Source organism: Mytilus californianus, unplaced genomic scaffold (genome assembly GCF_021869535.1).
Source record: "Mytilus californianus isolate M0D057914Y unplaced genomic scaffold, xbMytCali1.0.p SCAF_8, whole genome shotgun sequence".
NCBI lineage: Eukaryota > Metazoa > Mollusca > Bivalvia > Mytilida > Mytilidae > Mytilus > Mytilus californianus.
Genome location: NW_026262734.1, coordinates 26,813,314 through 26,827,546, shown reverse-complemented (window position 1 = coordinate 26,827,546; position 14,233 = coordinate 26,813,314). Strand labels below are relative to the sequence as shown.

At 33.5% G+C, this 14,233-nt stretch overlaps 2 protein-coding genes across 3 annotated transcripts in view; both read right to left on the bottom strand.

Moving 5' to 3' along the window:
• The window catches only part of LOC127711242 (major facilitator superfamily domain-containing protein 12-like), a 256,747-nt gene that overhangs the window by 135,516 nt on the left and 106,998 nt on the right, over window positions 1-14,233 (bottom strand). The gene's annotated exons all lie outside the window — the stretch shown is intronic.
• Window positions 1-14,233, bottom strand: part of LOC127711240 (uncharacterized) — an 80,402-nt gene that overhangs the window by 20,914 nt on the left and 45,255 nt on the right. For both annotated transcript variants that reach the window (XM_052217230.1, XM_052217231.1), the window contains one exon: window positions 9,366-9,563. In XM_052217230.1, coding sequence (XP_052073190.1) covers window positions 9,366-9,563 — 198 coding nt within the window. The remainder of the gene's footprint in view (window positions 1-9,365; window positions 9,564-14,233) is intronic.

Below are 14,233 nucleotides of genomic sequence, written 5' to 3'. Positions count from 1 at the left end.
TACTTATATCCAGTCAGGCAGTAGATATATTTGGATTAGATGAGTCGCAACAATTTCCCCAAAAAACTCAAATTTTATGACCATGTTGAACTTTTTGAAATACGCAGAAAATCTCAGCTGATTTTATCAAGATCAGCAAATATCCTACCTAGTCCGTTAAAAGTTTCTTAATACTTATGTCTAAAACAGAGGAATATGAACTGTATTAATACGAAAGCAAAACAAAACCACAACGTCTTGCAATGATTGACGACAATGTTGATGGCTTACATACAGAACAAATGGAACATTTTGAAGTAGAAAAAAATCAGACACTGAAATACGCTTAACAAATCTGTTCTCATTGATTTTCTGAACAATGTTAGCAGGGAATTAAGACATGGATACAGTAAATTCGATGATTAGGCGTTTTTATGGTGTGTGTAGCACTTGTGCATGTACAGTAAATGTTAACAAATATATCTCTACATTCTGTAGAAAATGTTCTTTTTTCCTGATTTTGAGACTTGCTTTTGAAGTTTACGAGATTACTAAAAAGATCAAGCGCCTCCCGGTTTTGAAAATATAAATGGATGTACATCCTTTTTATTTTTGATTTATTTTAGTCGTTCGGTTGCTGTCTCGTGAACAAATGCCTAAAATATTTAAGTTTTTTTTCCATCCATGATATTAAGATATCTTATATAATCCGTTTTTTATAAGATATCTTATATTATATATAAGATATCTTATATATCTTATATACTTTATAAGATATCTCTTAAAATTTATAAGATATCTTATATAAATATTTTTATATAAGATATCATATATACTTTATAAGATATCTCATATAGTATATAAGATATCTCATATAGTTTATAAGATATCTCATATAATTTATAATATATCTTAAAAAGAAAATTATATAAGATATCTTATAATCTATATAACATATCTTATAAACTATATAAGATATCTCAAAAAATATATTATATATCTCATAAACTATATGAGATATCTTATAAAGTATATAAGATATCTTATATAAAAATAGTTATAAGATATCTTATAAATTGTAAGAGATATCTTATAAAGTATATAAGCTATCTTATAAAGTTTATGAGATATCTTGAAGTTAGAATAAATAGTAAAACGGCTTGCCATACATTTCGATGTTTTATTAGATCTATGACGTCTAGACTAAAATACTTATTGGAACCCCCTTTTTTTTGACGATCAATGCATTTGAATGGGGACATATAGTTGGAACCCCCCTTTATCCAGGGTTAGGACCCCCCCTTTTATAAATGGCTGGATCCGCCCCTGCATTTAATGGCTATAACTATGCTTCGGGTATTTCAAAACACTATTTTCTTAGGACAGAAACATTTATTCGTAAATCGAAGCACAGAATAAATACTTTGTATCAGGATCTGTAAATTTATACACAAAAGAAGAAATAGAAAGATGTATTGTTTTTCCGGCAATCTGTTTAAGGGACTTATCATTTTTTATCTGGGAAGGGGGGCTGGTCAAAATCCAGGGGGGATCAAGTTTTTTTCTGTATGTGGACAAGGGGGGGTTCAATTTTTTTTATAAATTCAATGAGGGGGGATCAATATTTTTTTCACATACTTCAAGAGACAAAATGTCAAGAAGAACATTACAACAGTCAAATCGAAATATATTTTTAACACCATTCATATACAATTAAGTAAGACATCACAAGACTTTGGTGATGTAGGAAGCTGCCATTTTGTGTCATTTTGTCCTATATAAAATGCATAGGTGCTTCATAATCCGAATAATTCAGTTGTTATATTTCACTCACGTCGATTACTAAATTAACAAGCATTATTGCCAATGTATCTTTTTGTTTTCATTACAAGAACCCTTTGGGTCCATTTATACCTCTCACTCCCTCAAAATTTGTACTTTTTAGGCTAATAAATAAAAAATTTGAGGTTACTATCACACATTTATGAATGAAATGTGACAATAAATGAGTAATTGAATTGTTCAAGCTGAAAGCATGAACTATCCATATAAAAGTTTAGCGACTCAATGGAGGTTTCAATAAGGTCATACGTAAAACTTAAGTTTCGGCAGCGTTCAATAGAGGGACATATAAATAATGTGTTGTTACTGTTTCAAAAAAGTTTACTTTTTAATGTATATTTTTTACAGAGTTACTCAGAATCAAGTTTTCTTTAATAGCCCAATATAGGAAATTAGAAAAAAAGTCAGAGAAAGCTACTCAAAGCACTGGCTTGCTCTACCTACTAATATTCATGGAAGAGGCCTCATGGAAGAGCCCTATTTCAAGGCAATTTTCCCTCAAACAAGTTTTGGGACTCAATCCACTGAGAATACTTCATTTTCAATATTTCCTTGAAATAACATGATAAGTGATTTACATGTTAAAATTTTGGCATGTTTAATAGAGGGGGGATCACAGTTTTTAAATGTTTTTACAGGGGGGATCAAATAAAAATAGTGAAATATTATGGGGGGGGGGGGGGGGGTCAAGAAATTTTGTATGTATGATTTCAAAATGACCAGCCCCCCTCCCAGGTAAACAATGATAAGTCCCTAATTTGTATTGTATGACAATAGAAAACACATGGTACACACTATACTTATATACGGCAAAAATATCTCAAACACAATTTTACAATTGCCGATCGCCCACAAGACTAGAAGGACACCGGATTTTATTATAATCTATCATTAATACACATACTAATTTTATGCAAATAATATCTATATACATATAAACAATATTCAAGCTTTCAATACGAATTGAAAAAAATTACTCTGTCATAAACGAACCCGCCGGCCAGGAAAAACCAACAACCAAGTTACCTTAGTCGATATGGAAACCTGTGTCCAAACCCTAATGCTCGGAAGATCGTCTCGAGAGGTGTACATTGGACAGTACTGAAAATTGGCTTATGTTTACATAAACAAAATACAACAAAATGTATACTGTTAAGCAATATACCTATATATAGTACAAAATAAGAAAGAATCAAACAATAATGAACCAACATTATATCTGAACTTGACCAGTTCGAAGTTGGCGAGAGAATGGTCTAATTGGGAAATTAACCCGCGAAAAATGACCACTCACGTGATACTACAATTAATATCACGTGTCCATACATATATATGAAAGAACCGTTAGTACAATAATTTTCTTCTATACTTCGAAACGCAGAAAATTATAAGTACACACTATACTTATATATGGCAAAAATATCTCAAACACAATTTTACAATTGCCGATCGCCCACAAGACTAGAGAACTCAAAGAAAGGGCTGAAACGAAAAAAAATGTTATGTCTATAAACCTAAATTCTTAGAAACTGAAATTCTATTATCAAACGAATCTGCAATGTATCCGTCTTTACTTAAATCAGATTTCCAACGCCCATGCCTCTTTATACATCTCTCATTAACATCTGACTTAGCTGCAGCCGAAGCACCACCTGAACGTAATGAGTGTAAACCTAAGTTAAGCTGAGGAGCAACCATTTTTAACCTTTTAACGATATTTTGCCTGGCCGCTGTATAACTAAGTTTCTTATTCTTATAAATTAACTTAGCTGTACCACCCGATCTAAACATGGGTCTGAAAACAAAATGATCAGAATGAACGTCCAAACCAGATAAACCCAAATAACGCATATACATCAGAAGGGGACATGCTTGAGAACTCCCTTTAGAAATCAAAATTTCGTTGCCTTGTCTATATTGATCAGTTTTGCTATGTGACAAAAAAATAGACATGTATTCATCATATATCTTAATGTCCTTACAAGTTAATGAACTTAATTCGTCAAAACGTAAAAAACCTGCATAAGCTATAAGTATCATAGCCAAATCCCTAATCACTAATAAGTCACTAGAATCCTGATATATAGTACATAGTTCTATAAGCATAATGTTGTCAACTGGATCTTTTTTCACGACTGGTTTACCGTTCAGCCTTTTGCAAGATTCTAATAGAAATGTAATGAATGAATTGCTTGTAGGGTCTATGTAACCGTTTAATTCGTGAGCCCATTTTATAGAATAAATTGCGGACTGCAATACACTTGGTGAAGAATGTTTATCAATAAGAAATGTTAAATATAACGCTACATGTACAGGTTCGGCTGGTAAATCAGAAAAACCATGTTCAGTAATGAATGACTTCCAACGATTAAAGCCGGCGAAGTACTTCTTTGACGTATTTTCACTTTTCGAATCAACTATATACAAAGCCATCTTTCCTGCCAAAGATCTCAACACATTGTTTTCTCCAACACCACTGCTCACAACGGCATTCTCAACGTTCTGTCTCAGTTTTAAACCTAAAAAACGCAAAAATCCTTATTAAAATTTGATAACTAAAGCAATCATGCTAAATCTTAGAGGATTTTCACCAAAAATCCCATTTTTTCCGGTACCCCTTACTATAATGTTGTCTCTAGGCAAATAAATAACCTCTTGTATAAAATCTCTAAATCCGCCGTCTTTATATAAAAGTGGCCAATAAGGAGCAGATTTCCATTCGGGAATAACCAACATGCATTTGGCCTTGTCCTTAATGATCTTGTTTATTGTCATGGCAACTAATGATGGAGGTGGCACTAACCAATTAGTATCACCTCCCCAAAATTGACTGAAAGCGTTTATTGCCTCAGTACCTGGGCACCAAATTCTCGAATTAAAACGAGAGGTCTGTGCATTGTAATGAGTAGAAAATCTGTCAATAGTAAAAGGACCAAATTTACAACTAAGATCATGGAAAACATTCCTTTCAATACTCCAATCATCGGGATCAGTGTGTCTACTTAAAAAATCGGCATGCTTATTCTCAGTTCTCGGTACCCAATTGGTTTGTAAACCTATACTCTTCTTCGAGCAAGATTTATGAATATCTGTTACAACCTTCTGTAATTTGTAATTTTTGCTACCAACATTCAATATATGTGTCACATTCTTATTATCAGAATTTACTTTAACTGTTCTGTTTTCAAGGAATGAATCATATGTGTTCAAAACTCTTCTTACCGTCTCTAATTCACGCCAGGTAGAACTTTCAAATTGTTCACCCGCAAACCAATTTCCATAAATCTCATGATTTTCACTCTGAAAATCCAAAACTGTGGAGAAATATCCACCAAAGCCTACATCTGAGGCATCACAAAATAACTCAATATCATAAATGTCAGTTAAATTAACCGAATAAATATCAACACCTACAAGATTAAGTGTTCTGCAAGAGTTTTTCCAAAAACCAAGCTCATCAATAGCCTCTACTGTTATTTTAACAGGTGCGTTCCAACTAGCACGCGCTTGAACACAATCATATAAAAATCTTGTGTTCAGTCTTACAATATCACCCAAGACGATTTGCATTGAAATCAGCTGACCAATAATACTAGCCAATGTTCGAGCACTGAACAAAAGTACCCCTTTACCAATATCGCTTAAAATACGATTCGCAGCTTTTTCTGCTTTGTCAATTCTCTCATCACTCACACAGATTTTTCCTATCTTTGTGTCCCAAATATAACCTAACCATTTCACATACTGTGAAGGGAACCAGCTACATTTTTCATGTGCAATCAAAAATCCAAGAACTTCCAATTTTTGTTTTACCTCTTGACTAGTTTTAAGACACGAGCTCAAATCTCGATCACCACCTAAACCATCATCCAGAAACATGATGATCCTTTTGCCTTCAGATCTCAAATGTTTGACCAGTTCTCGTAGTATTTTTGAAAAAATATACCCAGCCGTAGCTAAACCAAAAGGCAGTACATTAAAAACAAAGTATCTAACTTTGCCTTCAAAATCCCATGAAAATCCTAAAAAACTTCTATGTATTTGACAAATCTCAATATGATGATAAGCCGACTTAAGATCAAAAGAAAACAGAAAATCATCTTTCTGAAACATTTCTCGGGCTATTTTTGTATCTTCATACTTAAATCTGAATTTGAACAAATGAATGTTTATATGTCTACAATCTAGTACAAGTCTAGGTTTGCTCGATTTGTTGTATGCGACCGTTAAAGGGTTAACTACCTGTGGAACCTGTTGTACCTCAGAAATACATTTTTTCTGTAAAAGATTGCCGATCTCATCTTGAACAAATATCTTATTGTTTAATGACGATCTGTTGTTTTTAATTACAGCGTGTTGAGGCTCGGTTTTGAATGGTATTTTATAACCGTTTTCAATAACGTCAATAATGTGTTTGTTTTCGGTAATCAATTTCCATTGACCTATATTGACCTTGAGTCTACCAACTGGCGAGATGCATTCATGCTGAACGGTTGTATTCGTATCAATACACATTACCGTCTGAGCATTTTTAACAGTATTCACTTCTGTAACAAGATTATTACTTGAAGTATTGGCTACAGGCACAAAGTGACCTTGTATTACATTAATGTTATCAAAAACTAAAATTTGTGAATAAGAATTACTTATCTTATTTTTCATATCTGGACATTCGTCTATCCAATGACCCTTATTTCCACACTTGAAACATCTTCCAGGCTTAACCGATTTGGTTTCTTTCTCTGGGTTCCTGCTATAAGGTGTTGGTCTTGGTTTGCCTTTCTTTACTTTTTCTGCCTTACTCTTTCTTTCCGCTCTAGACTGAGCCCTCATCATTTTCTTTTCGTCTTCTGAGTCGTCAGCGATAGGATTAGCTACGTACTCACTGACGACTTTCCATCCAAGTTGGGAAGAGTCGGCCAGTTTTATAAGTTTTTGCCTTTCACGCACTAAGTCAATACCTTCAATAATCTTCATCTTTGCTATCTGCACAGAATCAATTCCCAATTCTGGAGCCTCCAGGTTAGCTTTAGCTTCCTTCAGCTTGGTTAACACTTTCACCTCATGACGATACTGGTTTTCGTTTCCTTTACGCTGAAAACTATAATTGTCAGTCATTGTTTCTTCAAGCTTGGCTATCTGAGTTTGGGAAATCTCCTGCTGTGACTGTTGCAGATTTGACTGGAAAGATGTAAGCCTACTATCCATCACTGTAGTTATGCTGTTTAGAAGATCTTGCTGTGAAGAGGAAACTGCATTTTTCACCTCGCGTAGAATTACTGCCTTAATTGAATCATCTAACTCGGTGTCCATCTTGACCAGTTCGAAGTTGGCGAGAGAATGGTCTAATTGGGAAATTAACCCGCGAAAAATGACCACTCACGTGATACTACAATTAATATCACGTGTCCATACATATATATGAAAGAACCGTTAGTACAATAATTTTCTTCTATACTTCGAAACGCAGAAAATTATAATTCTCGGTAATTGTAAACACGTATAGTCTATCATGCACTGGATTTTTCAATTACCCAGGTAAATGTCATGTTATGTAAACAAACATGTACATTGCCGAGATCATTAGTATGCAAATTTTTGACTTTCCATATAAGGTAGTGTACCCGACCTGCTTAATGTAACGTCACTATACCCAAATTGCACCTATTTAGCAAAAATAGCAGAGGAAATCTTACAAGTTTTCCTAGAGACTAAACAATTTGTATTTTTATGATTTGACACTATGCAGTCTTTCAGCATAGGTAAACATATTTAAATATACACAAAAAGTTCACAGTATATATAAACAGATGAAGTGTTCACTGGAAAAAGTAAAATGTACGGAAACGTCGATATGCGACGTCCACAAAAAGTCATCTTTTAAAAATTAGCAAATAAAATATGTTACAAGATTTATTTCTTAAAAAATGAACAGTAAGCATGGACTAATGTCAAATTGTTCTAAATATTTAAAGAAATAAAACAAAATATCTGTTATTCGACTTTTATGGATGTGAATTTAAGCATGGATGCAATTTGGGTACTCCTCATTACAGAGTCATTGATCGTTTGGAGGTCTGTTCAAACCCATTTTTCTATGATTCAATAAGGATTCAAAATTAAATTGGTGGAACCATATAGTAAATAATGATACATCTACATAATAAACACAGACTGGAAACTTTTATCTAGATCATAAATAAACGTAGGTGAAAAAAACTGTCAAAATAGGTGCAATTTGGGTACCCTCACGTTAGATGCATAACGTATTCAAATCAATCGTTAGTATTCCGTGTGCCCTGTGCAATGATGCAAAACGGAAAACTGCTTATGATTATTGTTCTGACAATTATATAACGATATGTGCACATAAAAGCTAAATGATACTGTTGTTAATATTTCTATGATCCCTGTTTCAAATACGGTATGTATTCGACAATTTTAAAACTAAAAAGCATCCTTTGTCTCTATTTTTACGTTCGAATAAGCCTATCTGAAAATGTGTGCACCTCAAGGCAAAATATAGATCGTTTAGACGACTTTCACATTTTTCTGCATTTCCTGTATATTTTTTATGTCTCATGGCATTACGTCATAGTACACGTTGATTGTTCAATGACGTCATTTACGCCGATTGACCTTGGATCAACCGTCGGTATTGTATAACAAATTCACAAATAAGAACTCGAAATTGATCTATAAATCACAAATTTACATTGCCATTATTACAAATTTGAACATCGGTACGATTCAAATGGTGGCCAAACCCTTATATCAAACTTCAAAAACAAGACAAAACTGGTTTAAATTCAGAATTGAATCGTATTTTACACAAAAACCGAAATATTATTGAGTAATATGAGTACAAACTTATATATTATGTCAAATAGATTTTGTAAATAAATACCCGTCCAATTCTATTCTTTTTCAGTTTTTATAAATGAACCTTACCCAAACATGGCACAATTTGAACACGTTTGGCTTCCAATGGTTCGTAGGCTAAATGATTTGGTCTTTATACTGTATATTAATTCAAATGCCATTGGTGGTTCTTGACGCGCGTCTGTTGTAAAAAGATACCAAAGGGATATTCAAACTCATAAGTCGAAAACAAATTAACAAAGTCATGGGAAAAAACGAAAAAGGACGAAAAGACTTAACAGCAGTACGAAAAACATAACCGAGAAAACTAAAGTCTTAGCAACACGAATCCCGCCAAAAAAACCGGGTTGATCTCAGATGCTCCTGAAGGCTAAACAAATCCTGTTGCACATATGGCAACCGTGTAACAAATCAAAAGTCTGATATCTTTGTTGATTTTATTTTGAAAGGTCCTCTGTTGACTATTTATTTCTTTCTCTGAAGTTTGGAACGTTTCATTGAAATCCTATGTATGTTTCAAGAGGACTTCAGGATGCAAAGTGGGCGAACAAACAAACGGATACACTGATCAGTAAATGAGGCTATTTCATCAAAGTGATTTTATAGTTTACAATAAAAGATTATAATGATTATAGGTAGAATATACATCAATATATACTTACGGGGAAATAACACAAGTATTTCATGCTTTGGACATATTTTTTCAAGGAACTGCTTGTGACTATTTAAATGATTTTGCAAGTCCTTTTCTTTTACGAGATGTCTGAAAAATTGTAAAGTACAATCCCGTCCAAGTCTACACAACATTATATATCGCAAGAAGTTGTTTTCTCCTTCAGATATTGAATTGGTTGCCGTATCTATAAAAGATATTAAATATTCGAATGAAATCTGAATAAATTATGATGGACTTTATACTGATACATGTACATACAATATCATTTACAAACTGTAAATCTAAAACAAAGAAGGGACATGGGTAAACTATAACAAATGGATTCGTGGTGTTTCTTTTAAGAACATGCTATCATTCTTTAAACTTTTTTATATTTATTGCCAAACTGCAAACAGTTTATAAATACATTAAAGAGGGTCTTTTTACCTCATATGTTGATAAATAAGGTTTTTATGAAATTTTATACAGATATGTAAAATCGTTTTTAAATAGATAGAAATCTTCGTAAATAAAAAACGAAAACAAATTCCAAAAATATATACTTTGTTATTCTTTTCTTTGGATTAAGGGAGATGATCAGTTACTTCCGGTTTAATGACATAGTCACTTCCTGTGCTTTTCACTGATTTCAAAAATATAATCATTTTCCTTTGAAATAAAGAAGAATTACATAATGCCACTTCCGGCGTCATAGGATGATAGCTTTCATTACACTGATTCGAAAAAGATACGGTTTCTATACTTTTGCTTGAAAAGGAGATATAATTGACTACTTCCGTTGTACAAAATGCCACATCCGGTGTCATTAGATAGCATTCATAACACTTATTCAAAAAATATATGGTTTCTTTATACTTTTGCTTGTAATAAGGGATTTATTATTAATAAGTTCCGGTTAACAACATGTCACTTCCAGTTCACACGAAAGATTGATTCACACTGATTCTGAAAACATATGGTTTCTATGTACTTTCACATGAAATGAGTGCCGTAAAAATACTACTTATAGTTCAAACAGGGCCACTTCCATTACTTTTTCAAGGTAATATGTTGCCCAGCCGGATTCAGAAGACCTTAGGGCGTTATCATGTACAATTATAAAGTTATAAGAAAGTTCAAAATCTAGAATGTCAAATTAAATTTGAAATGATCCCAATTTCTAGGTTAAAGGTCATGGGTGTCATATCAACAGACCCTAGGTCCATAATATGTAAGGTTAAGAAGTTATCAAGACAAACAGCTTATTTTGAATATCTAAGGATAGAAAACTCCTAAAAAAATTACCAGACCACTTCGTCCCAAATTTCTTTACATGTCGAAACTTACAATTTGACAAAAACTTAATGTCGATAACTTTTACAGTTTCTGAGGATTTGTGATAACAAGTTCATATAAAAATTTAAAAGATGACCTTTATATTTGACCATGACCTCAATTTCCTGCATATTGACAAAGAACCTCAGAAAAAAAACCTCTAGATCTCTCCGACGTTTGGGAAAAAATTTAAGCGATAACTTTTATGCTTTCTGAGGAGAAGCGATAGCAAGAAATATGGTATACGGGGAGATAACTCATATATGAAAAAGTGTTCGGTAACAAAAGGTGAGATTCAAAAGCGCAATAGCTACTTGATATCATATACCAAATATCTTAGCGACATGTTGCAAAACAAAAGCGACATTTCAGAAACAAAATAAGCGGGCGAAAAAAAAAATCAAAATGTCTTTCCACGGGAAGGTGGAAAGACCTAATTCAACCCTATTTCTGTTTTCAGTTTCTCGTACCTAAAAATACAGTAGTATGGCAATATACACTAAAATACAAAAAAAAAAAAGATTTACATTCTTTTTTAAAAGATAGTGCATGTTATGCTATTTTGAAAGATAATAAGAAAAATACAAATAAATAAGCTACCGAAAAAGATGTATGGAAAAAACATCGTGTCATTAGAAAGAAGATTAGAATATAATCAATTAAATGTTGATTACTCAACATCCAGTGGCAATTATTTCATGCAAATTCAGGACAAGAATAAATTAACAATGAATACAAGGTAAGTTCTGAAAGATTCTTAGCAACAGAACTGAAGATATCGATTAAAAAAACATCGACATTGTTAATTCTAACTTATTAAATCAATATAGTGAGTTTCCTTTTCTGAAATCCTATGGATTTTAGGGTTTCAATCAATAGCTTTCTGCAAATTTTTACATTCTTTTAGCATACGATTTCTCTTGAAAACATCCTTAAGGAAATGAAAAAGGCGTCTGAATTACAAAAAAAAACCCGATTTTGTATAGATGGATTCACTTTTCCGACTATCGCACTCTCCAGCGTTGTGATCCTAGGGATTAGGATTTGTGTTTTGATAAAGACTAATACTTGTGATGTATCGGATTTCTGGCGAAATGAACTTGAAAGATAGAAAAGAGGATAACACTTTTCTACTCCTGTATCTAACAGTTTTGAAATCCAAGCGAGTATTTGTTTTATTGCAATGTAAAGCTATAAGACAATCAAGCATTCTTCAAGTATCAGATTTCTATCAAAAACATTCGTAAAAACGACAAAATGATGTACGAAACTTTAAAAACCCGCATTGAATTTTGTCCACAGGCAACACAGAAATTTGAGTTCTCTTTAACCAAAAAAGCTGACAACACCTTCGATCTGAGATCTGAGACAACGGCATTTACCTCAGTTACATATCTGTAACCTTTGAAGGATGACTATCCTACAGCGAATGCTTAGGGGCATTCAATAAAGGCGTACGCTTGTGTTATGTTTGAACGTACTATCAGGAAACGGCATGAGACGGTCGAGCCGGAGGATATCGACATACACGAAGAGGTTCATAAGGATACCAAGGCAATGTTTACAAATACTGATGACCTTTCTGGAACATCAATGACAAACAGAAGTTAACGGCTGAAAGTCATCGTGTCAAATATAGGAAGGATAAAAACGACATTAGAATTCAAGGTGTTGATATACCCTACTACATCAACCAACTGTTCGATAGTCTTGATCTCTGAAGCCCTTCCTTTACATGCTTTAGAACTGGAAAGGTGGGGTTAAAATAAAATGGTAGCTTCTTGTATACTCGATGCATTGAAGTGTAGCTAGCACATTGAAAACACTGACTACAAAAATCCCGTTTATCAATGCAAGTACAAGTCTTTTGGAAGATTCTGCAAAACTTTTGAATGAGCGGTCACACCTTTCACTGCATGAATGCTTGTGGGCAAATCCTTTGACTGCAGTCCCTGATGCTACAATACAAGGTGTCGAGAAGGGTGCCACTGAAGTGAATTCCCAGTTGTAAAGGAAACCGAAACCAAGAAAAAGAATGACTCCGTCACAGCAGGACAAGTTAAATGGTATCGTCTCTTCACGTTTAGGTTCAATCAGGAGACGATGCCATTTAAACCCCTGCATCTCCGGCGAAAGTATCGTAACTATTCATGACTTCTAAAAATCTTCTAATTAAATACACTACCATTATTTATTTCGATGAAAGCCTTCGGGAATAAGAGTCGCAACCCGGCCCAAACGGAATAGTTCTGGTGCTGAAAAAGTAATCCACATCAAGACAGATTGTCTAATTATCAATCAAACCTAGAGTTATTATTTTTTTTGGAAGGCGAATACAGAAAAACCACAGCATACCTTATGGAGAAGCAGAACCGACAACACTTGTGAACAACGTCATTATTCACCTTTTAACCATTCGGCCAATAGATCTAGTACCTGAAACCCGTCTGATGCCATCGCAGTTCTGGTTAAAGCTGAAAATTGCATCAGGAAGATATTGTGGCGATATAAAAATCTGAGGCAAAAAGATGTAAATATATGGAATGCTAACAAATGAACGGATGACAAATTGTTATAAGCCATTGCCTGGAATGAAAGCGATAATAAACTCGGTTCAATCCATTCCTTCAGTTCGCTGAAAACCTTTTCCTTCGACATAAACCACATCAAATAGCAGATTCATTGACAGTTGCAACACAAAGGTTGACATGGGTATAGATATATGTTAATACCTGGACTTCTCAAGTCCGGCAGTAAGACCCTTGCTAACCTTGTGTGTCTGTTTGTCTGTGTGGAATTATAAATAAGCAGTTTAGTCTGGTAAGTATAGGGACGTTAAACCCGATGTATGGACAGTACCACCATATTTGTGCGTTACAAAACATGTGCAAAAACTCTTTGAGTGGTAGCATGTGTCTGTTCCTAACCAATATATCATAATTTTCCAGCGGCAGTCCGAATTTCCCGCCCTTTTCCCGGTCAACCGATCTTGCAGAAGCTACCTATTGTAATGATTTAACTGTTATTTTTTTCTCGTCATGAACATGCATGAAACATCTGTATTAGAAGTTATATGTAAAATGATGCTTAAACGGTGCTGATACGGTTGAATCAATGAAACAGAAACCTAACAACTACAGTTTCAACGGAAGTTTGAGGTCCTATCAAAATGTTATATTTTCTTATGGATACTGATCAATAAATATTTGAACCACAAACAATCTTTATGGTTTTAAAACTGTAAAATATTGTGAAAATGGAAATTCTTTTTCCAATCAATAGATCTTTTTACAAAACCTCTTACGTATGTTTTCGCCAAATTTTGATATTCAGAATGCTGTATTGTTTTTGTTAAATCATAACAATTTATTCTTATGATATTAGAAATGTAAGGTGTATTTTCGTAACTGAATATCTTCGAAACAATATGGCATTTTCCTTATTTCTGAGTCCTTATTCGGTCCTTTTGACAATACAACTTTCTGTTAGCTATTTATTAAAACTTTAAAAAAAAATCCTGAAATTATAGAACGGGGAACT